Genomic DNA, 25,672 nt, shown 5'->3' on the forward strand with positions numbered 1-25,672 from the left:
AGGGTTGTTTTTTTTGAGGACGGGGTGATAATAGTAGATTTGAGGAGAGGGGTGATGACGGCAGATTTGAGGCAGAGGGGAACAGTACTTGAGGAGAGAGAACCGTTAACAATGTCAGCTAACATGGAAGCTCGAAAAGGAATTTGGGTGGTCAGCAGTTTGGTGGGAATAGGGTTGAGGGAACAGGAAGTGGGTCTCATGGACAAGATAAGCATGGAGAGGTCATGAGGGGAGATCGGAGAGAAACTCGAGAAAGCTGCAAGTTCAGGGCTAGGGTGGGGGGATCTCAGAGGAAGTTTGGTTCGGTGGGCGAGGAGAAGGAAGGGAAGTGGCAGAGGCAGCTGAATGGATGGTCTCACTCTTAGAGACAAAGAAGTCCATGAGTTCCTCACACGTCGGAAGTGAGGGTGGAGGAGTCAAGGGAGAGGGTGTTGTGTATGGAGAAAGAGTCAGACTGGACACTGTGAGCTTAAAGTAAAGTGTGACCTTACTCTTTTATTGCAGGTCTCCAGAGTGCCTCTCCAACCTGTGAAGCCTCCTTAAATACCTGTGCTCCCAAGGGATTATGGAATTCCTTGGGACTCCAGGGGATGAACCCTCTGGTGACTGTACGGAGTAAATACAAGTTTACATATATAACAACACTCCCCCAAAAGTCAATAGTGTAACTATTTACAATGTGAGTCGATCTGGGGCCCTTCTTGCCCTGGTTGATCGTCTCGGTGCCAATGCTGGTGTTGTTAAATCATTTGTTGGGCCCTCGCTGGGCTGCTGTGCAGCTGGCCTTGCTGGGCTGCCTGGTGTGTTGGGCCCTACTGGGCTGCTGTGGATGATGGGTTCTGCTTCGTGGTCAACCAGGGTGCTGGTTACCACTGGTGTGTGTGTTGGGGGATCAAGAAAGGTAGGGTCCAAGGTGGGTTGCTCAGGATAGTCCGTGAATCTGAGTTTGATTTGGTCCAAGTGTTTCCGGTGAATAGTCCATTTGAAAGTTTGACCCAAAACACCCTGCTCCCCTCTTTGGCCACGACAGTGCCAGGAAGCCACTTGGGACCTTGTCCATAATTTAATAAAATATAGGATCATTCATTTCAATCTCGCATGCACATTTGCGCTATCATGGTATGCACTTTGTTGAAGCCGCCTGCTCTCTAGTTGTTCAAGTAGATCAGGGTGAACTAACGAGAGCCTTGTCTTTAGTGCTCTTTTCATGAGCAGTTCAGCAGGTGGGATCCCAGTAGTGAGTGGGGTCTCGTGCGGTAGCTAAACAAGACTCGGGACAGGCGAGTCTACAGTGAGCCTTCAGTTACCCTCTTCAAGCCTTGCTTGATGGTTTGCACTGCCTGACCATTGGACGCTGGTTTGAACGGGGAAGATGTGACATGTTTGATCCCGTTACGGGTAATGAATTCTTTGAACTCAGCATTGGTAAAACATGGCCCGTTGTCGCTCACCAGGACATCGGGTAAGCCGCGAGTGGCAAACATGGCCCGCAGGCTTTCAGTAGTGACAGTGGATGTGCTAGCCGACATTATCTCACATTCAATCCACTTGGAGTGCGCATCTACAACCACAAGGAACATTTTACCCAAGAACGGGCCTGCATAGTCGACGTGTACCTAGACCATGGTTTGGAGGGCCAAGACCATAAACTTAGCGGTGCCTCCCTGGGTACATTGCTTAACTGCGAGCATGTATTACATCTGTGAACACAGGACTCTAAATCTGCATCGATACTGGGCCACCACACGTGGGATCTGGCTATCGTTTTCATCATTACGATGCCTGGGTGGGTACTGTGGAGGTCACTAATGAAAGTGTCCTTGCCCTTCTTGGGGACCACTACTCGATTGCCCCACAGAAGGCAGTCTGCCTGTATAGACATTTCATCTTTGCGCCACTGGAACGGCTTTATCTCTTCCTGCATTTCCACTGGGACACTGGACCAGCTCCCGTGAAGCACACAGCTTTTGACTAGAGATAATAAGGGGTCCTGGCTTGTCCAGGTTTTGATCTGCTGGGCAGTGACGGGTGATTACTCACTCTCAAATGCTTCCATAACCATGGCTAGATCTGTGGGCTGCGCCATTTCCACCCCCATGGTGGATAATGGCAGCCTACTAAGAGCATCGGCGCAGTTTTCTGTGCCTGGCCTGTGGCGGATGGCGTAGTTGTATGCGGACAACGTGAGCGCCCATCTCTGGATGCGGGCCGATGCGATGGTATTTATCCCTTTACTCTCGGAGAACAGGGATATAAGCGGCTTATGGTCAGTTTCCAATTCAAATTTTAGCCCAAACAGGTACTGATGCATTTTCTTTACCCCATAAAAACACGCTAACACTTCTTTCTCAATCATGCTGTAGGCTCTCTCAGCCTTAGACAGACTCCTGGATGCATAGGCAACTGGTTGCAATTTCCCAAAATCATTAGCTTGTTGCAATACACACCCGACGCAATATGACGTCGCATCACGTGAGTACCAGGCGCTTACATGGATCATACAACACAAGCAATTTGTTTGAGCATAACAATTTCCTTGCTTTTACAAAGGCATTTTCTTGGTTTTTGCTCCAAACCCATTCATCCTCTTTCCATAGTAAGACATGCAGTGGTTCTAACATTGTGCTGAGACCCGGTAAGAAGTTACCAAAGTAGTTCCGGAGTCCCAGAAACGACCGCAGCTCCGTCACGTTCTGTGGCCTCGGTGCGTTCTCGATTGCCTCTTCGCGTTGGTGGGCCTGATGCCGTCTGCCGCAATCCTCCTTCCCAGGAACTCCACTTCAGACACCAGGAAAACGCACTTCGAGCGTTTTAACCTGAGCCCCACGCGGTTTAGTCGACTAAGAACCTCCTCCAGGTTCTGCAGATGCTCGACTGTGTTCCAGCGTGTGACCAAGTTGTCGTCCTGGAAGACTACGGTGTGCAGGACCGCCTTCAGTAAGCTTTCCATGTTTCTCTGGGATATCGCCGCTGCTGATTGGATTCCAAACAGGCACCTGTTATAAACAAAACTTGAGTGCGTGTTGATGCAGGTGAGGGCCTTCGATGATTCCTCCAGTTCCTGTGTCAAATCGGCTGATGTCAGATCCAGCTTCCTGAACATCTTTCCTCCCACCAGCGTTGCAAAGAGGTCGTCGGCCTTTGGTAGTGGGTATTGGTCCTGCAGGGAGAAACGATTGATAGTTACTTTGTAATCGCCACAGATTCTGAACGTGCCGTCTCCCTTGAGGACTGGGACGATAGGACTGGCCCACTCATTGAACTCGATCGGGGAAATTATGCCCTCTCTTTGCAGCCGGTCTAGCTCGATCTCTACCCTTTCTCTCATCATGTACAGTACTGCTCTCGCCTTGTGATGGATGGGTCGCGCCCCCGGAATTAGGTGGATTTGCACTTTTGTTCCTTGGAATTTCCAGATGCCTGGTTCGAACAGCGAAGGAAATTTGTTTAAGACCTGGGCACACAAAGTGTCGTCAGTGGGCGATAGCACTCGGACGTCGTCTCAGTTCCAGCACATCTTTCCCAGCCAGCTCCTGCCGAGCAGCTTGGGACCATTGCCCGGTACCAGCCAGAGTGGTAGCTTGTGCACCGCTCCATCGAAGGAGACTGCTGATTACAGGTATCAGTTCTTTTGTGTAAGTTTTTAGTTTCATGTGAACTGGAGTTAAGACTGGCCTTGAGGCCTTGTTGCACCACAACCTTTCGAAAGTCTTTTTGCCCATGATGGACTGGCTCGCGCCCATGTCCAGCTCCATTGACACCAGGAGTCCATTTAGTTCAACATTTAGCATTATCGAGGGACAATTTGTGGTGAATGTGTGCACCCCATGTACCTCTGCTTCCTCGATCTGAGGCTCTGGTTCGTCGTGATCCTCCGTGGATCTGTCCTCCTCTGCAACATGGTGTTTGCAGGTTTAACAGGCTTTGCAGCTCGCCTGCACACTTGTTGGAGGTGTCCCATTGTTCCACAGCCCTTGTAAACGTACTCTTTGAATCATGATGTAGGAGTGATCATGAATGGAAACGATGATCACCCCCGCAGCGCCAACAAGGTGTTAATGGCCTTGCATTCATCACCCTTGATGATGGACTCTGAGACATCTGCGGACGTGTAGCTGCTGGTATGTGTGACCTGCCCTGTATGTTACGATTTGAAAACAACATCACTTTGTTCACAGTACTTGTAGCAGCACTTGTGTGCTGAGAGATTTGCTTCGTATTGTCACTGGTGGCAATGAACGCCTGGGCTATCGCTATGTTACTCAAGGTTGGGGTCTCTACAGTCAAAAGTTTGTGAAGTATGGTTTCGTGGCCAATGCCAAGTACGAAAAAGTCTCTGAGCATGTGCTCCAAATGTCCTTCAAATTCGCAATGTCCTGCAAGGCTTCTTAGCTCAGCGACATAACTCGCCACTTCCTGGCCTTCAGACTTTTTGTAGGTGTAGAACCGGTACCTCGCCATCAGAACGCTTTCCTTAGGGTTCAAATGCTCTCGGACCAGTGTGCACAAATCGTCGTACGATTTCTCCGTTGGTTTCGCTGGAGTGAGCAGATTCTTCATGAGGCCATACGTTGGTGCCCCACAGACGGTGAGGAAGATCGCCCTTCGTTTGGCAGTGCTCTCTTCCCCATCTAGCTCGCTGGTCACGAAGTATTGGTCGAGTCGCCCCACGAAAGTTTCCCAATCATCTCCCTCCAAGAATTTCTCCAGGATGCCCACTGTTCTCTGCACCTTTGGGTTCGCTATCTGTATCTCGTTGCCAGTTGTTGTGTATGGAGAAAGAGTCAGACTGAACATTGTGAGCTCAATGTAAAGTGTGACCTTAGTCTTTTATTGCAGGTCTCCAGAGTGCCTCTCCAACCTGTGAAGCCTCCTTAAATACCTGTGCTCCCAAGGGACTATGGGATCCCTTGGGACTCCAGGGGATGAGCCCTCTGGTGGCTGTACAGAGTAAATACAAGTTTACACATATAACAGAGGACGGTTAACAGTAGAGAATAGAAGCCAGGGGTTATCTTGCCATTCCAGATTCTTCACAGAATGATTCTGGAATAGTGAGCAGTTTGGGCAGACGAGAGCAGGACCCTATAATGCTTTATGTGGTCCAGCCAGATTTGGCGGTGTATGGCTAAACCAGTTGTCCACCATATCTGTATAAGTCTGCGTCCCTTGGACTGAAGGGAGCAATGATGAGGGCCGTACCAGGGAGAACGGCCAGGGTGAGAGAGAGTAATTGTTTTAACAGGGACTTGGGCATCAAAGGTGGTGGTGAGGGTGTGGTTGAGCAGATCAGTAGCTGCAGAAATGTCCTGGTGAATAGAGGGCCAAAGGCTGGACAGTTGGGAGTTCATGTGCAGTTGTAAGAGAGTCGGGAGAGAGTCTTTTCCGGGGGCGGACACAGAAGGAGGTAGGGCTGCGGGGTAAAGGGGGATGTGGGTACGGAGCGATACAAGGAGGTGGTCAGGGATGGCCTTATCTGCGACTGACACGATGGGAGTAGCGAGGACAGGAGCGATGCAAGGTCGAGGGGATGGCTGTGAATGTGGGTTGTGAAGTTTACATGGAGGGAGAAATTAAAGGAGGATAGGAGGCTAGTGAACTCAGAGGGAGAGAACATAATGAATTGAAATGGAGGTTGAAATCAGCGAGGATGAGAAGTCGCTCAGTGCAGAGGCTGAGGGAGGAAAGTAGTGAAGATATAGAATCATAGATATTTACAATACGGAAGGAGGCCATTTCGGCCCATCGTGTCCGCGCCGACTGACCAAGAGCTATCCAGCCTAATCCCACTTTCCAGTTCTTGGTCTGTAGCCCTGTAGGTTACGGTACTTCAAGTGCACATCCAAGTACTTTTTAAATAGGGTGAGGCTTTCTGCCTCTACCACCCTTTCAGGCAGTGAGTTCCAGATCCCCACCACCCTCTGGGTAAATAAATGTCCCCTCATATCTCCTCTATACCTCTCCCCAATTAGTTTAAATCTATAGCCCCTGGTTGTTGACCCCTCTGCCAAGGGAAATAGGTCCTTAATATCCATTATATCCAGGCCCCATATAATTTTATACACCTCAATCAGGTCTCCCCTCAGCCCCCTCTGTTCCAAAGAAAATAGACCCAGCGTCTCCAATCTTTCCTCATAGCCAAAATTCTCCAGTCCAGGCAACATTCTTGTACATCTCCTCTGCACCCTTTCTAGTGCAATCACATCTTTCTTGTAATGTGTTGACCAAAACTGCACGCAGTACTCCAGCTGCGGCCTAACCAGTGTTTTATACATTTCAAGCTAACATCCTTGCTCATGTATTCCATGCATAAAGGCAAGTATTCCATATGCCTTCTTAACCACCTTATCTACCTGGCCTGCCACCTTCAGGGATCTGTGGACCTGCACTCCAAGGTCCCTTTGTTCCTCTACACTTTTCAGTGTCATACCATTTAATGTGTATTCCCTTGCCTTGTTAGCCCTCTCCAAATGCATTACCTTACACTTATCCGGATTGAATTCCATTTGCTACTGTTCTGCCCACCTGACCAGTACATTGATATCTTCCTGCAGTCTACAGCTTTCTTCTTCATTATCAACCACACGGCCTAATTTAATCTCATCTGCAAACTTCTTAATCATACCCCCAATATTCAAGTCTAAGTCATTGATATATACCACAAAAAACAAGGGACCCAGCACTGAGCCCTGCGGAACCCCACTGGATACAGCCTTCCAGTCACAAAAACACCCATCAACCATTAGCCTTTGCTTCCTGCCTCTGAGCCAATTTTGGATCCCATGGGCTATTACTTTCGTGACCAGTCTGCCATGTGGGACCTTATCAAAAGCATTGCTAAAATCCATATACACTACCTCATATGCTACACCATATCACGGTAATAACATTTTTATGGTACTTGGGTGGGCGATGGAGAACGAGAAATTTTAGTGAGAGGGGTGGAATAAGGCGAGATGCTTAAAGTAGGAGAAAATGCCGGATGAGTAGGGGGACAGACTTGATTTGATGATGAGAGCCACACCGCCGTCACGGAGGCTTCATTTAAGGGTAAGGTGTCATCATCCCTCAACCAGGTTTCCGTCAGGGCCATGATGTCAATGCAATCAACCACGATACGTTCAAGGATAGGAAGGGTTTGCTGATGGCTGACCCACTGCCAGCGTCCATAGGGTCAGCATTTGGAGGGGTGAGTTGGACAGGGAGGAGATTGGCAAGTTTAGCCCCCAACGGGTGAGCTGGGCGGGAAGGTAGGCAAGAGAGTAGGATGGGACAGTTGGGGCTCCTGCTCGTGAGGAGGCAGCGACAAGTGCCACGGTGGGCCTTTCAGAGGATGCTAAGAGAGGCACAGAGGGAAGCTGCAGGCTTATTTAGGAGGGATTCAAGCCTGGGACGGCGGCAGGAGAGTAGGAAGGTCAAAGAGTAATGAAGGATTGTGGTAGGAATTTGGGAGAACAGAGTATCCGAGAGAGGAGAGATGAAAGGAGGCAGGATGACAGGAGAGAGTGGACAGGGGGAGAAAAAAGTAGAAATAAAAGTAACCAGATTGGGTGCGGAGCGGCAAGCGAAGTGTGCACGTGAATAGACACGGGGAAAACTCAGGCTACATAGGCCTGGTTATATAGTAATTAATGGGTTACATATTTCCTGGTCGTATCAGGGAATTGTTTGGAGACAATAGTAGGGAAACCAGAGTTAAACTCAGAGGTCCCGTGGAGGGATCAAGTTGATGTAGGTAAATGGAGTTATGGATGCATGGAGTATTGACTTGTTGTCCAAGTTCTGAGACAGATGTAGCAGGCGAGTGAAGTCCGGCAGATGTTTGAATAGAGGATCGAGGTTATTGCCGTAGGAATGAGAACCGGTTGCGGTGCAGAAAGATGAAGGTGAAATTGATCCACCATAGATCAAAGCGGCAAAGAAAATGTAAACCACAAGCCAGCAACCAGCGAAGCTGAAAAACCAATAGAACGAGTTACCCAAGTCAGCAGTGAAACAGCAGCCAATAGCCAGAAGCCAACAAAGCTGATAAACCAGTAGAAGCAGCTGAGCAAAAGTCAGATGCAACAGAACCAGGCGCAGCATCATCATCATAGGCAGTCCCTCGAAGTGAGGATGACTTGCTTCCACGCCAAACAGGGTTGAGTTCACAGATGTTTCAATGAAGGACCTAATATTCCGGATCCCGAACTACATCCTGAAGGGTGGAAGATGCGTGGATTTTTTTAATGTGTAGTGGCCGTTGCACGCCAGCCACCACACGGGCTTGACAGAGCTAGGCCTTGGTCCAGTGGCAAGGGTGAACCAAGACGACTGGAGATCAGTTCTGCTGCACGGACCTAGTGTGCACACATATCACAATGTGGGCTGGCCCGTTCTGCCCCTGCGCAGTCCTATGGTGTCATCCAGTGTAGTCCAAAGCGGAAACATAGTCTAGATGTCCAGAAATTCGGAAACCAATTTGACAAAAGAATTCAGCAGCTTCAAACTTGAAGCGATTGAATGGCAGAGCAGAGTCACATCAGCTAAGTGAAACCATGTTGTCCAGTCCTGATAGCAGAGAAATCCAGGTGATCGGGAAGTCAAAATACAGCAGCGTAAGTACACATTATCAGAGCACGATTACCTGAGGGGGAACTCGCATCAAATATTGTGAGACAGTCTAAAAGAACTGTTACAACAATTTGCATTTATATGGCACCTTTAATGTAGTAAAACGTCCCAAGGCGCTTCACAGGAGCATTATCAAGCAGAATTTGACACAGAGCCACATAAGGAGATATTAGGGCAGATGACCAAAAGCTTGGTCGAAGAGCTGGGTTTTAAGGAGGAAAGAAAGGCAGAGAGGTTTGGGGAAGGAATTCCAGAGCTTAGGAGCCGAGGCAGCTGTTAGGTTTATGAGAAACATCGCAGAATCCTCCTCCACTCGGAACTCCTGGAAGATACAAGCCTGGAAGATACAAGCCTGGAAATAAACATTAAAAACAAATCACAAAGTGTAAGATTATCCAGCTCCTGGGGAGGCCGTGCCAACCTCACTCCCCAACCTGGTGAGGGCAAAACCAGACTGCATCCTTCTGCACATGTGCACCATGTGGAGGCAGGGCCTAAACACCACCCCGCCCCCACTGGAACCTTAAAGGGGTCGCGGTCCCACCCAAATTTTAAAGGTACATTGCTCCCAGGGTTAGTGGTTCAGGCAGAAACTGTCAACATTCAGGATTACATTGAAGAGGTGGATGAAGGGAACTCTTCAGCACCCGGGAAACCGAGATTTTGTACTCCTTTTGTTCTCCAAAACGTCGCTCTGTACAGGTGATGTTGCATCTGTTTTCTATCAATAGACTGGGTTCCATGTACTTGAGAGATTTTTTTTTTGTTTTTATTTATTCGTTGCCAATCTTTCCAATTCTTTGTCAAATCACAAACGCCAGAGGTCACCTTGCACACATCAAGGATCACTCTGCGCCAAGTACTTGAGAGATGGTAAACGCCCAGGCAGCTGAAAGACTGATCGTTTTTCACACGGCAGCTACTTTAGCAGTTAGCAGAAGCCATGAACCACATCAGGGTCTTGCCGCCAGCCACTGTTTAATCACCAATAGCACCACCGACAAGGGTAGCCTGTGTTTCTCTAGAGGATGGGTCCCAAGCCAGCTGTGATTGACCCTCTGCCCTGTCACCCTGTGGGGCTTTGGCTCATCTCAGGTTCCCTCGCTCCGCTTCCTTTACCCCACCGAGCCGGCTCTGCCTCTCTCTTGCGCTCCCACCCTCCGTATCCACAGCAGGTTGCGGAAGATGCGCAACTCACAGGCACTGGGAGCCTGGCTTTAATGCAGCGAAAGTGGCAAAATTTACTCCTCCCTCTCCACTCTCCCCTTCCCCCTCTCCCCTCCATCCCTCTCCCCTTCCCCCTCTCTTCATCCATCTCTGCTCTCCTTCCCACTCTCTCCATCCCTCTCCACTCTCCCCTTCCCCCTCTCGCCATCCATCTCCGCTCTGCCCTTCCCCCTCTCCCCTCCATCTGTCTCTCCACTCTCCCCTTTAACTTCTCCAATCTTTCCCCTCTATCCCTTTCCCCTCTCCCTCCATCCCTCTCCACTTTTCGCTTCCCCATCTCATAGAATTTTACGGCACAAAAGGAGGCCATTCAGCCCATTGCCAGCCGACAAAGAGCTATCCAGCCCAATCTCACTTTGCAGCTCTTGGTCTGTAGTCCTGTAGGTTATGGCCATCAAGTGCATATCCAAGTATTTTCCCTCCATCCCTCTTCCCCCTCCACTTCCCCCACTCTCCATCCAGCTTCGTTCTCCCCTTCCCCATCTCCCCTCCATCCATCTCTCCACTCTCCCCTTCCCCCTCTCCCCTCCATCCATCTCCGCTCTCCCCTTCCCCCTCTCCCCTCCATCCATATCTCCCCTTCCCCCCCTCCCCTCAATCTACCTCCGCTCTCCCCTTTCCCCTCTCCCCTCCATCCATCTCCGCTCTCCCCTTCCCCCTCTCCCCTCCATCCATATCTCCCCTTCCACCTCTCCCCTCAATCTACCTCCGCTCTCCTCTTTCCCCTCCATCAATCTCTCTCTTTCCCCCTCTCCCCTCCATCCATCTCCACTCTCCCCTTCCCCCTCTCCCCTCCATCCATCTCTCCCCTTCCCCCTCTCCCCTCCATCCATCTCTCCCCTTCGCCCTCTCCCCTCAATCCATCTCCCCTCTCCCCTTCCACAATACAGGAATTAGTGGAGGATTATGCAGCAGGGGTGATTAGCCCATGAAAGCACCTGTGTCTGCCGCTGCACCCCGAGCCGTCTGTTGAAGAGCATTTGAAGGGAGATGGGGGAGGTGGGGAATATGGTTCATGATAGGGCTGGAACTGCACCTTCCATCGTTGCTTTGCAAGTAACAAAATGTTATAACTTGTTCGGATGAACGGATGGTGTAATGACGGCTCCTGAATAGCGGAAGGAACGTTGAGGCTATGATGTGGCAGGAGAGACAGTTGTGACTGAAAAGGAGCAAAATCGCAGAATGCAAAGGTTAGCGAGGAGTCAGGCGGGAAAAAAAATACCAACTCATAATTTCTTACCTATTATCATGATTTTTAAGAGTTTGTCTCATGATTTATGGGATGGTGGGGTTGGCATTACTGCAGCCTGTCTTTTTTTCCTTCCCTTCACTCTGCTTCTCTCATAAGAACATAAGAAATAGGAGCAGAAGTAGGCCATACGGCCCCTCGAGCCTGCTCCACCATTTAATACGATCATGGCTGATCCGATCATGGACTCAGGTCCATTTCCCTGCCCGCTCCCCATAACCCCTTAACAGTTAAGAAACTGTCTATTTCTGTCATAAATTTATTCAATGTTCCAGCTTCCACAGCTCTCTGAGGCAGCGAATTCCACAGATTTACAACCCTCTGAGAGAAGAAATTCCTCCTCATCTCAGTTTTAAATGGGCGGCCCCTTATTCTAAGATCATGCCCCCTAGTTCTATCAGTGGAAATATCCTCTCTGCATCCACCTTGTCAAGCCCTCTCATAATCTTATACGTTTCGATAAGATCACCTCTCATTCTTCTGAATTCCAATGAGTAGAGGCCCAACCTCCTCAACCTTTCCTCATAAGTCAACCGCCTCATCTCCGGAATCAACCTAGTGAACCTTCTCTGAACTGCCTCCAAAGCAAGTATATCCTTTCGTAAATATGGAAACCAAACCTGTACGCAGTATTCCAGGTGTGGCCTCACCAATACCTGTATAACTGTAGCAAGACTTTCCTGCTTTTATACTCCATCCCCTTTGCAATAAAGGCCAAGATTCCATTGGCCTTCCTAATCACTTGCTGTACCTGCATACTAACTTTTTTTGTTTCATGCACAAGTACCCCCAGGTCCCGCTGTACTGCAGCACTTTGCAATCTTTCTCCATTTAAATAATAACTTACTCTTTGATTTTTTTTTCTGCCGAAGTGCATGACGTCACACTTTCCAACATTATACTCCATCTGCCAAATTTTTGCCCACTCACTTAGCCTGTCTATGTCCTTTTGCAGATATTGTGTGTCCTCACACATTGCTTTTCCTCCCATCTGTGTATCGTCAGCAAACTTGGCTACGTTACACTCAGTCCCTTCCTCCAAGTCGTTAATATAGATTGTAAATAGTTGGGGCCCCAGCACTGATGCCTGCGGTACCCCACTAGTTACTGATTGCCAACCTGAGAATGAACCATTTATCCCGACTCTCTGTTTTCTGTTCGTTAGCCAATCCTCTATCCATGCTAATATATTACCCCCAACCCTGTAAACTTTTATCTTGTGAAGTAACCTTTTATGTGGCACCTTGTCGCCTTCCTTTTATCTCTGATCTGTTACGTTCCTCTTGTTATTCCCCAGTGAAATGGCCAGCGAAAACTTTCTAATCCTCGATTCCATCCTGAATAGCAGTGGTTTTGCTTATTCTGGGAGGTTAAAAACCAAACGGACCAAATGGAATATCCGGGCCTCGGAAATGTCTAAACGCACATTCAACCCAATCCGCGCCATCGTGGACAATATGAGGATAGAGCCAAACCCTGACAAAGCCATGATCTCCCTGTCTATTGGTAAGAGGTGCAGTGAAATGATCTCATTTTATACAGCATTCGGTTCACACAGTTAACTTTGTCCAGTCACATTTCACATTCTGGGCTCGGTTCAGGTTGGAAAATGTTTTCAAAATGTGTTCAGTTTTTGAGCTGTTGATCAATTTTTGAAATGAACGGGGTGAGAGTCCATGTAAATTGGGAATAAACCACCACAGCCCACTTCACAGGATATGAAACTGGGCTCGCAGACTTTACAGGTTTTATTCAACTTTCAAATGGTCATCGAACAGAATTTTAAAAAACATTGAAAATAACTTCGAATCTGTCGGATAAACTTTTCAAAAATATAACAGGACCTGAGATTGAAGTTCAGGTGAGGGAGCTGGAGGGTCAGGACCTGGGGTTTAGTTACAGTTGAGGGAGGGCAGAGTTTAGGGAGGGGTCAGGGAGCATTTCGTTGCAGGGGAGGGAGGGGTGGGGCTTGGAGTTAGAGGGGGGATCAGGGCATGGTGTTTAGTTTCAGGTGAGGGGTCTGGGGTTGAGGTATTGGTGAGGGAGAGGGTTTGTCAGGGCCTGAGGAAGAGGTACAAGTGAGCAGGTTGAAGGGCAGAGCCTGGGATCGAGCGACAGGTGAGGGAGGGGTGGGGTAGAGCCTTGACCCAACTGGTCCATGCCAGTGTTTATGCTCCACATGAGCCTCCTCCCACTGAAGGCTGTACTCGGTGGTTTCCCAGATTTTACAGTGAGATTTATTCTGAGAAAAGGGAATATAATGGGCTGTGGGTTGGAAGCAGCCCCATTTGAGGCCAGGGCTGAAAAATGTGTTGCAGCATTTAATAATCTGGCCGACATTTTGCTATAGGTGATCCCACAGTGTTCGGGAACCTTCCAACTGATGACAAGGTTTTACAGGCCATGAAAGATGCCGTGGATTCAGGCAGATTCAACGGCTATGCATCATCCGTAGGTACTGACTTAGAATCTTTACATTGTGATGGGATCTGGGCTGTAAACTATCCTTAGCACTATGTTTTTCCCAGTCTATATTCAGGTAATTAAAGTCCCCTAATATTGATAATCTTTCTTTGTTACACACCTTTGAAATTTGCTGACAAATTTGCTCATCTATCTAATTCTCACTGTTTGGAGCTCTATAAAAAAAACTGTCAATAATGTAGCAGCTCCCCGTCTGTTCCTCAATTCAAGCCAAATAGATTCAGTCCGAGAACCATCTAGTATATCCTTTCTATTTAGAACTGTAACATTATCCTTCATCAATACTGCCATGACCCCTCCTCTTTTTCCTTCTCTATCATTCCTGAATTATCCCTCTCCCCTATTTTGAATAGTGGTGTAACATTTGCAATCCTGCAGTCTTCTGGCACATCTCCCATAACGAAGGAGGATTGTAAGATTGTAGCCAGATCCTCCGCAATGTCCATCCTTCTAGGATGCATCCCATCCGGACCGGGTGACTTTTCTACTTTGTATGCTGCCAACCTATTTAAGTACTTCCTCTTTATCTATTTTTATCCTGTCCAATTTTCCTAATACCTCCTCTTTTGCTGTGACATTGACAGCATCCTGTTCTTTAGTAAAGGCAGATGCAAAGTGCTAATTTAGTGCCTCAACAATGCCCTCTGCCACCACAAGAAGATCTCCTTTTTTGTCCCCACCCTTCCTGTGACGACCCTTTCACTATTTGTTTATAAAAGGCTTTTGGGTTCCCTTTTATGTTACTCGCTAACCTTTTTTCATATACTCGTTTTGTCCCTCTTATTTCATAAGAACTTAAGAATTAAGAGGAGTTGACCACACAGCGCTTCAAGCCTGCTCCGCCATTCAGTAAGATCATGGCTGATATTCGACCTCAACTCCACTTGATTCCCCTACAGTCCAAAAATCTATCTGTCTCAACCTTGAATATGCTCAAAGACTCCACAGCCCTCAGGGATAGAGAATGCCAAAGATTCACAACCCTCCAAGTGAAGAAATTCCTCCTCGTCTCGGTCTTAAACGGCCGACCCCTTATCCTGAGACTATGCCCCCTAGTCGTAGACTCTCTAGCCAGGGGAAACAACCTCTCAGCATCTGCCCTGTCAATCCCCCTCAGAATCTTATATATTTCAATTTCCTTTTTCACAATGACTTGATAGTGCCAATATGTTGAGCCTACAGTTCACTGAATGCCCTTCGTGAATGGTACTGCATGGAATTCTTGTTTTAATTTGTTCAACTTTACCTTTTTAATTTGGCTGATTATTTTAGTTGCTTTTTCTTACTTTTCTTTTGTATGAGAACTTCTTGGCATTTTAATGGTATCTCCTCTTAGGTGACGCACTTGATGGTGTTGGGTTTATGTCAATCCCACAATCCCACCAGACTATTAAAACATGACTCTTTCATTGGAGTCCGTTTATTGTTTCTGTTCCAATCTGCATTATTGTATGTTAGTCTAAATTAACATCATTCCTCAACCTATCTGTATAATTGATTCAGATCTCTTTAAAAGCTGTTTAATTCTCTTATATTTGTCATCGGATTTTATGGCTCAACGTGATCAGCAAATTTAATATAAAAGTTATTTACAAATAATATGAACAGGAAGGAGTCAGAACTGCCGTCAAACTGCTGCTCCATCTCGCTTTGCCTTCTGATTCCCATTAACCAGTCAGTACTCAATCCAGCAGCTAATTCTACAGTAATTCTATTACCCTGTACTTTATTTAGCTTTGGATTATTCCTTTTGCATTTAAAACTGAGATGAGGAGGAATTTCTTCTCTGAGGGTTGTAAATCTGTGGAATTCGCTGCCTCAGAGAGCTGTGGAAGCCGGGACATTGAATAAATTTAAGACAGAGATAGGCAGTTTCTTAACCGATAAGGGATTATGGGGTTATGGGGAGCGGGCAGGGAAGTGGACCTGAATCCATGATCGGATCAGCCATGATCGTATTGAATGGCGGAGCAGACTCGAGGGGCCATATGGCCTACTCCTGCTCCTATTTCTTACGTTCTTACGTTCTTATGTTAGTCGTTTCCTAATCTCTTCAGCACATTCAGGTGCATTTGATAAGCCTTTTTCTGAATGCTCAGGTTCTCTAGGTTAAAGCTACAGGGCTGGATTTTCAGCTTGCTGCTGCCTCTGTTTTCGCCCCGGGGGGGGGGCGGCAGTGACGGCGGGAAGCATTTCCGGGCGGGCAGCCAGCTTCCAGCTCCCCGCCGGGACATTCGGTGCCGTGTTTGCGGGGGCGGGTGTGCAATGCTCCCGGTTGCGACACCAGCTCAAAATTTCTTCCGCGCGCGGCCCGTAGCGCCCCACAGCACGCCCCAGTGGGACCGCCTGGGAAAGCGGGCGGTCCGAGCTGTACCAGCCACAGTGAGAGAAGGAATGTCTACCTGAGGTAAGTGTGATTGTTTTTTATTTTTGCGATTTATGTTGATGTGACATCAGTAATCTATTGGGAATGTTTTTGGTGGGTTTTTTCAGATTTTATTTTTCCACGGAAACCTCTCTTAGGGCATTCCGAGGCCGGCTGTTTAGCTTGGGATTTTCAGTTACTGAGCCGGCCTAGCACCCTAAAAGAGGCGTGGATCAACTCTGCTACAACTGTACAGGGTATTGGTGAGGCCACACCTGGATGACTGCGTACAGTTTTGGTCTCCTTATTTAAGGAGGAATATACTTGCATTGGAGGCAGTTCAGAGAAGGTTCACTCGGTTGATTTCTGAAATGAAGGGGTTGACTTTTGAAGAAAGGTTGAGCAGGTTGGGCCTGTACTCATTGGAGTTTGGAAGAATGAGAGGTGATCTTATTGAGACATATAAGATAATGAGGGGGTTCGACAAGGTAGATGCAGAGAGGATGTTTCCCGATAGGGGAATCTAGAATTACAGAGCATAGTCTTAGAAGAAGGGTTCACCCACTTAAAACTGAGATAAGGAGGAACTTCTTCTCTCAGAGGGTTGTAAATCTGTGGAATTCTCTGCCCCAGAGAGCTGTGGAGGTTGGGTCATTGAATGAATTTAAAGTGGAGATAGACAGATTTTTGAGCGATAAGGGAATAAAGGGTTATGGGGAGCGGGCAGGGAAGTAACAGAGTCCATGATCAGATCAGCCATGATCTTATTGAATAGCAGAGCAGGCTCGTGAGCCAAATGGCCTACTCCTGCTCCTATTTCTTATATTCTTATGTTCCACACTCAGGGCCCAGCTAGTGAATTTTGTGGCTGGAGACACAAACCATTTCCCACCGCAAACTTTACTGCTCCTCCTAGATTAGCGCTGCAACAGAGGCGCGACCGAATTTCCACCCCACAGTATCTCCAATGTCCCTTCTGATCAAAAGCCTTCAATCGTATGTCAGGGATGTATTGACTTGTGTAAAATGGATGAAAACGGGATGGAATTGTATCCTTGCTTATTTTTGCTTCTTTCTGTGCAGGTTATCTGAGCAGCAGGGATGCAGTGGCTAATTTTTACAGCTGCCCTGAGTCACCTCTGGAGGCAAAGGTAATGATCCGGAAACATTAGGCTCTGTGGGAGGGGAGGGAGGAGGGAAGGTGATGTGTTAGGGAAGTGTTAGGGAAGGGGTGGGGAGGGAGGGGTAGTGGAGGGAGGGGGTGGTGGGGAGGGGAAGGGAGAGTTGGGGAGGGGTGTGGTGGGGATGGGGAGGGGTTGATGGGGAGGGATGGGGGAAGGGAATGGGGACGGGAGGGTTGGGGGAAGTGGATGTGTCCGGGGAGGGGAGGGGATGAGGGAGGAGTGGTGAATGGAGGGAGGGGGAGGTTTAGTGGAGGCGAGAGGAAGGGGGCTGGGGCCTGGTGCTGTTGAATGTAAATGTTATTGTGGTTAAAGCTGCCCATATATTTCTGACTTGCTGGTTACAAACAACAAACATGTGGTTAATGAGCTTGACTAACATCAAGTTTTTTTTCCCCTTAGGATGTGATTTTGACAAGTGGCTGCAGTCAGGCCATTGAACTGTCCATCTCTGTCTTGGCAAACCCGGGCCAGAACATCCTGATTCCCAAGCCTGGCTTCTCCCTCTATAAAACACTGGCCGTGTCTCTCGGCATTGAGATCAAACTCTATGACTTACTGGTACGTAGCACCGGAGTGAGCAAAGTTTGAGTTGTGGGGCAGAAGATAATGGATCTGAGTAACATTGCCTGCTGTGCCTGATGTCCCTCCGTCTCCCACAACGGCTGTGGATTCCCAAAGGCATTGCAAAAATAGACCACAATTGGATTAGTAAAATATCTCTTTACGTAGAAATTGGTTTCTCGCATTAGGGTTGTTGTCTTGATAATGTGGGTTATACCCATCTAATCATGTCCTGTGGGTCTAGATTTGACTATTCCAATGCAGTCCTGCCAGCCTCCCATCTTCCACCCTCCATAAACGAGCTCATCCAAAACTCATCCTAACTCGCATCAAGTCCCGTTCACCCATCACCCTACACTGGCTGCCAGTCCAGCAACTCCTCGATTTTAAAAGTCTCATTCTTGTTTTCAAATTCCTCCATGGCCTTGCCCCTCCCTATCTCTGTAACCTCATCCGGCCTTACAAGCCTTTGAGATCTCTGCGCTCCTCCAATCCTCTTGGACATCCCCGATTTTAATCGCATCACCATTGGCGGCCATGCCTGGGCCCTAAGCTCTGGAATTCCTTCCCCAAACCTCTCCACCTCTCTATCTCTCTCTCCTCCTTTAAAACGCTCCTTAAAACCTACCTCTTTAATAAGTTTTTGGTCACCTGCGCTAATATCTCTTTATGTGGCATAGTGTCGAGTTTTGTTTGATATTTCTGTAAAGCGCCTTGGGACATTTTACTACACTTAAAGGCGCTATATAAATGCAAGTTGTTGTTTATCTCATTTGGGGGTTGGAATACAAGGAGGAGAACATTGTGCTTCAGTTGTACAGAATCTGGGCACTGCACCTCAGGAAGGATATACTGGCCTCAGAGTGGGTGCAGCACAAATTCACCAGAACGATACCAGGGCTAAAGGGGTTAAATTGTTAGGACAGGTTGCACAGACTGCGCCTGTATTCCCTCAAACATAGAATACTAAGCGGTGGACTAGTGGACGTGTTTAAGATGATTAAAGGATTGATTGGGTAGATAGAGAGAAACTATTTCCTCCAGTGGGGGAGTCCAGAACAAGGGGGCATAACCTTAAAATGAGAGCCAGGCCGTTCAGAGTGATGTCAGGAAGCATTTCTTCACACAAAGTGTATTGGGAATCTGGATATCTTCCCCCAAAAGGCTGTGGATGCTGGGGGGTCAATCGAATTTTCAGGACCGATCAATGGATTTTTGTTAAGTAAGGGTATTATGGGATATGGAGAAAAGGCGGCTAAATGGATTTAAGATGCAGATCTGCCATGACCTACTTGAATGGAGGAGCAGGCGTGAGGGGCTGAATGGCCTCCTCCTGTTATGTTCCTAATAGAAACATAGAAATTTACAGCGCAGAAGGAGGCCATTTCGGCCAATCATGTCCGCGCCAGCCGACAAAGAGTTGCATGCCCTCGGTCAGCAGCCCTGAAGGGGCATATAAACATATGAATAATGAACAATGGCAGATGGAAAGAGAATCCGGCCCAACCAGTCCGCTCCACACAACTGCAATACCCCATGTATCGCAATATTTTACACTCCACCCCACCTGGAGCCATGCGATCTCCTTGGAGAGGCAAAAAAACAGATTAAAAACACAGGCCAATTGGGGAAAATAATCTGGGAAAATTGCTCTCCGACCCATCCAGGCGATCGAAACTAGTCCAGGAGATCACCCTGGCCATATTCGATTCCCTACAATATTTGCCATCGTATCTGCGTCAGCCAACAAGAGGTTATCCAGTCTAATCCCACTTACCAGCTCTAGGTCCATAACCCTGAAGGTTATGGCACCAAGTGCCCATCCAAGCACCTTTTAAATGTGGTGAGGGTTTCTGCCTCTACCACCTTTCCAGGCAGTGAGTTCCAGACCCCCACAACCCTCTGCGTGAAGAAGCTTCCCCTCAAATCCCCTCTAAACCTTCCACCAATCACCTTAAACCTATGCCCCCTTATCCACCAAGGGAAATAGGCCCTTGCTATCCACTATATCCAGGCCCCTCAAAGTTTTATACACCTCAATGAGGTCTCCCTTCAGCCTCCTCTGTTCCAAGGAGAACAAACCCAGCCTTTTCGGAATGGCAGGCAGTGACTAGTGGGGTACCGCAGGGTTCTGTGCTGGGGCCCCAGCTGTTTACATTGTACATTAATGATTTAGACGAGGGGATTAAATGTAGTATCTCCAAATTTGCGGATGACACTAAGTTGGGTGGCAGTGTGAGCTGCGAGGAGGATGCTATGAGGCTACAGAGTGACTTGGATAGGTTAGGTGAGTGGGCAAATGCGTGGCAGATGAAGTATAATGTGGATAAATGTGAGGTTATCCACTTTGGTGGTAAAAACAGAGAGACAGACTATTATCTGAATGGTGACAGATTAGGAAAAGGGAAGGTGCAAAGAGACCTGGGTGTCATGGTACATCAGTCATTGAAGGTTGGCATGCAGGTACAGCAGGCGGTTAAGAAAGCAAATGGCATGTTGGCCTTCATAGCGAGGGGATTTGAGTACAGGGGCAGGGAGGTGTTGCTACAGTTGTACAGTGCCTTGGTGAGGCCACACCTGGAGTATTGTGTACAGTTTTGGTCTCCTAACTTGAGGAAGGACGTTCTTGCTATTGAGGGAGTGCAGCGAAGATTCACCAGACTGATTCCCGGGATGGTGGGACTGACCTATCAAGAAAGACTGGATCAACTGGGCTTGTATTCACTGGAGTTCAGAAGAGTGAGAGGGGACCTCATAGAAACGTTTAAAATTCTGACGGGTTTGGACAGGTTGGATGCAGGAAAAATGTTCCCAATGTTGGGGAAGTCCAGAACCAGGGGTCACAGTCTAAGGATAAGGGGTAAGCCATTTAGGACCGAGATGAGGAGAAACTTCTTCACCCAGAGAGTGGTGAACCTGTGGAATTCTCTACCACAGGAAGTAGTTGAGGCCAATTCACTAAATATATTCAAAAGGGAGTTAGATGAAGTCCTTACTACTCGGGGGATCAAGGGATATGGCGTGAAAGCAGGAAGTGGGTACTGAAGTTTCATGTTCAGCCATGAACTCATTGAATGGCGGTGCAGGCTAGAAGGGCTGAATGGCCTGCTCCTGCACCTATTTTCTATGTTTCTATGTTTCTATGTTTCTATCCAATCTGTCCTCATAGCTAAGATTCTCCATTCCAGGCAGCATCCTAGTAAATCTCCTGTGCACCCTCTCTAGTGCAATTACGTCCTTTCTATAATACGGCGACCAGAACTGCATGCAGTATTCCAGCTGTATTATACAATTTAAGCATAACATCCCTGCTCTTGTATTCTATGCCTCAGCCAATAAAGGCAAGCATTCCGTATACCTTCTTATCCACCATATCCACCTGGCCTGCTACTTTCAGGGATCTGTGGACAAGCACTCCAGGGTCCCCTTGTTCATCTATACTTCTAAGTGGCCTACCATTTAATGTGTATATCCTTTCCTTATTAGCCCTCCCCAAGTGCATCACAATTCTCTGAATTAAATTCCATTTGCCACTATTCTGCCCACCTGACCAGTAGAATGATATCCTCCTGCAGTCCGTGACTTTCCTCTTCATTATCAACCACACAGCCAATTTTAGTGTCATCTGCAAACTTCTTAATCATACTCCCTATATTCAAATCTAGATCATTGATGTATACCACAAAAAGCAAGGGACCCAGTACTGAGCCCTGTAGAACCCCACTGGAAATATCCTTCCAGTCACAAAAACATCCATCAACCATTACCCTTTGCTTCCTCCCTCTAAGCTAATTTTGGATTCAACTTGCCACTTTGCCCTAGATCCCATGGGCTTTTATCTTCATGACCAGTCTGCCATGTAGGACCTTATCAAAAGCTTTGCTAAAGTCCATATACACTACATCGTACGCACTATCCTCATCGACCCTTCTGGTTACCTCCTCGAAAATTTCAATCAGGTTAGTCAAACATGATCTTCCCTTATCAAATCCATGCTGACTGTCCCGAATTAATCCTGGCCTTTCTAAATGTAGATTTATCCTGTATTTCAGGACTTTTTCCAATAATGTTCCCACCACTGAGGTTAGGCTGACAGGCCTATAATTCTTGGCCTATCCCTTTCTCGCTTCATAAACAAGGGTACCACACTAGCAGTCCTCCAGTCCTCCAGCACCATGCCTAAATCCAAAGAGGACTGGAAAATGATAGTCAAGGCCTCTGCTATTTCCTCTTTTGCTTTGCTCAACAGCCTGAGATGCATTTCTTCCGGGCCTGGGGACTTATACACTTTCAAAGCTGCTAAACTTCTTAATACCTCCTCTCTCACTATGTTTATTTTACCCAAAATTTCACACTCCTCCTCGATAGCAGTATCTGCATTGCCCCTTTCCTTTGTGAAAACAGATGCAAAGTATTCATTAAGAACCATACCCACATCTTCCGCCTTCACACACAGATTACCCTCATGGTCTCACCATTTTTCTTTTAGTTCTCCTTTTGCTCTTAATATATTTATTGAACATCTTTGGGTTTTCCTTAATTTTACTTGCGAAAAATGTTTCATGCTCTCACTTAGCATTCCTAATATCCTTTTTAATTTCACCTCTGTACTTTCTATATTCCTCCAGTATGTAATCGTCGGTTTATGACATAAGCTTCCCTTTTTTTCTTTATCCTCCCCTGTAAGTCCCTAGACATCCAGGGGGCTCTAGAATTGTTATTCCCAGTCTTTTTCTTTTTCTTTAAGGGCACATGTTTGGCCTGAGCCCTCCGGATCTCCTCCTTGAATGCCTTCCGCTGTTCCGACACAGATTTACCTACAAGTGGTTGTTTCCAGTCCACTGTGGCCAAATCATTTCTCAACTTCGCAAAGTTAGCTTTTCCCCAATTTGGGACTTTTATTCCTGGTCTATCCTTGTCCTTATCCATAACTACCTTGAATCTGACTGAATTATGATCACTGGCACCCAAATGTTCTCCCACTGATACCCCTTCCACCTGCCCAGCTTCATTCCGCAAAACTAAATCCAGAACCGCCTCCTCACGTGTTGGGCTTGTTACATACTGACTAAAAAAGTTCTCTTGAATGCATATTAGGAGTTCCGCACCCTCTATACCCTTAACACTATATTTGTCCCAGTCAATATTAGGATAGTTAAAATCCCCTACTATTGCTGCTGTATGGTTTTTGGACTTCACAGCAATTTGCCTACATATTTGCTCTTCTATCTCCCTCCCACTGTCTGGGGATCTATAATACAAGCCCAGCAGTGTGATCCGACCTTTTTTATTTTTCAGTTCGACCCATATGGCCTCATTTGATGATCACTCTAACATATCATCCCTCCTCACAGCTGAAATAGTTTCTTTAATCAATACCGTGACCCCTTCCCCCTTTTTACCCCCCTCTCTGTCCTGTCTAAAAATCCTGTAACCAGGGATATTGAGCTGCCAAACCTGCCCCTCTTTCAGCCATGTCTCTGTGATGGCTATAATGTCATACTCCCAAGTGTCTATCTGTGCTCTCAGCTCATCTGCCTTGTTCGCTATATTCCTTGTATTGAAGTATATGCCATTTAGCAAAGGAAGACCTCCTTGATTACTACTTACTAACCCTTGTTTCCTCTGTCTTACAGATTGACTTTCTACAATCTTGCTTTCCAATTTCAGCTTTACTTCCTTCCCCAATGAATTTGTTCTCAGGTTCCAGTCCCCTTGCCAAGCTAGTTTAAATACATCTAATGTGGGCTATTTCAGATAGTGCATGTACCATGCTTTATATCCATATAATGCATGAGTAGAGAGGCTGCATTATACTCATATTAGGTGTGGGTACTTGCTATAGTGTGCATTATACCCATAGACTGTGGGTTATTCCCATATTCTGCATGTACTGTGTACGCTAATTAGCAGGATCTGACTAGTGGTGTCCCACAGGGATCTGTGTTGAGGCCTCAACTATTCACCGTATTTATTAACAACTTAGATGCTAGGATAGAGAGCCACATATCTAAGTTTGCCGATAACACAAAGTCGTTAATAAATATGGTGAATAGTTGAGAGAGCATAGTCTAAAAATTAGAGCCAGACCTTTCAGGAGTGAAATTAGGAAACACTTCTCTACACAAAGGGTGGTAGAATTTTGGAACTCTCTTCTGCAAACAGCAATTGATGCTGGGTCAATTGTTAATTTTAAATCTGAGATTGATATCTTTTTGTTAATCTGTGGCACTTTGTCACACGCCTTTTGAAAGTCCATATACACATCAACCGCACTACCCTCATCAACACTCCCCATTATTTCAAAGAATTTGATCAAGCTTGTCTAAAACATGATTTGCCGTGAACAAATCCATGCTGGCTTTCATTTATTAGCCCATAATTTTCCAAGTGGCAAATAATTTAGTCCCGGAATATTGTCTCCAAAAGTTTCCCCACCACTGACGGTAAGCTGACTGGCCTGGGGTTACCGGGTTTATCCCTCTCCCCTTTGTTGAACAGGGGTGTAACCTTTGCAATCCTCCAATCCTCTGGCATCACTCCCATATCTAATGCAGACTGGAAGATAGTGGCCAGGGCCTTTGCAATTGCCACCCTTACTTCCCTTAGCAACCTAGGTTGCATCCCATCCGGACTTGACTTTTCTACTTTGAATGCTGCCAACCTTTTAAGAACATCCTCTTTATCTATTTTATCCCATCCAATGTCGCTACTGCCTGCCCCTTTACTGCTGCATTGGCAGCATCCTCCTCGCTAGTGAAGACCAATGCAAAGTTCTCATTTAGTACCTCAGCCATGGCCTCTGCCTCCACAAGAATGTCTCCTTTTTGGTCCCTAATCAACCCCAACCTTACTTTGACTACCCTTTTATTATTTATATATGTAATAAAGACATTTAGGCTCACTTTTATGTTAGCTGCCAATCTATTCTTATCCTTTTTAATTGTTCCTCTTATTCCATTTTTTAGATTTCCTCTGTACTTTCTGTATTCAGTTTGGTTCTCTCTTTTATACTTATCCTTACAATTGTCATAAGCCTCCTTTTTTGTGTCTCATTTTAATCTCTATATCCTTAGTCATCCAGGGAGCTCGAGCTTTGGATGCCTTTCTTTCCTCCTCATTGGAATGTATACCCAAACCATCTCCTCTTTGAAGATCTCCCATTGTTCAATGACTATTTTGCCTACCAAATTTTCAATTCCCATCCATCTGGGCCAGTTTCCTTTTTATTAGCCCTCCTCCAATTAAGTATTTTTACACTTGATTGTTCCTTATCCTTTACCATAACTATTCTAAACCTGATGATATTATGATCACTGTTCCCTAAATGGTCCCCTGCTGAAACATGCTTTACTTGCCCCACTTCATTCCCCAGAACTAGATCCCGCACTGCTTCCTTCCTCATTGGGCTGGAAACATACTGATCAAGGACGTTCTCTTGTACACATTTGAGGAATTCCTCCCCCTCTTTGCCCTTTACACTATTACTATCCCAGTCTACATTAGGATAATTGAAGTATCCCATTATCACTACTCTAGTTCTTGCATCTTTCTGTAATTTGCCTGCAATTTTGCTCCTCTATTTCCTTTCCCCTATTAGGTGGCTTATAGCATACACCCAGTAGCATAATAACTATTATTCCTTAATTCTAACCAAATAGATTCTGTCTTTGACCCCTCAACTACATCAGAAGAGAAAAAGATTAGTGAAGACTAATGTAGGTTCCTTGCAGTCAGAATTAGGTGAATTCATAATAAGGAACAAGGAAATGGCAGACCAATTGAACAAATACTTTGGTTCTGTCTTCACTAAGGAAGACACGAATAACCTCCCCAAAATACTAGGGGACCGAGGGTTTAGCGAGAAGGGAGATCTGAGGGAATTCCTTATTAGTCAGGAAATGGTGTTAGGGAAATTGAAGGGACTGAAGGCCAATAAATCCCCAGGGTTGACAGTCTGCATCTCAGAGTACTTAAGGAAGTGGC

The 25,672-nt window shown here is 46.7% G+C and overlaps 1 protein-coding gene across 1 annotated transcript in view; it reads left to right on the forward strand.

The window, feature by feature from the left end:
- tat (tyrosine aminotransferase) overlaps nucleotides 1–25,672 on the forward strand; it is an 81,761-nt gene that overhangs the window by 15,916 nt on the left and 40,173 nt on the right. Inside the window, 4 exon segments of the mRNA XM_070896881.1 lie at nucleotides 12,390–12,598; nucleotides 13,443–13,547; nucleotides 17,025–17,092; nucleotides 17,525–17,683. Coding sequence (XP_070752982.1) covers nucleotides 12,390–12,598; nucleotides 13,443–13,547; nucleotides 17,025–17,092; nucleotides 17,525–17,683 — 541 coding nt within the window.

This window comes from Pristiophorus japonicus, chromosome 13 (genome assembly GCF_044704955.1).
Source record: "Pristiophorus japonicus isolate sPriJap1 chromosome 13, sPriJap1.hap1, whole genome shotgun sequence".
Classification (NCBI taxonomy): Eukaryota; Metazoa; Chordata; class Chondrichthyes; family Pristiophoridae; genus Pristiophorus; species Pristiophorus japonicus.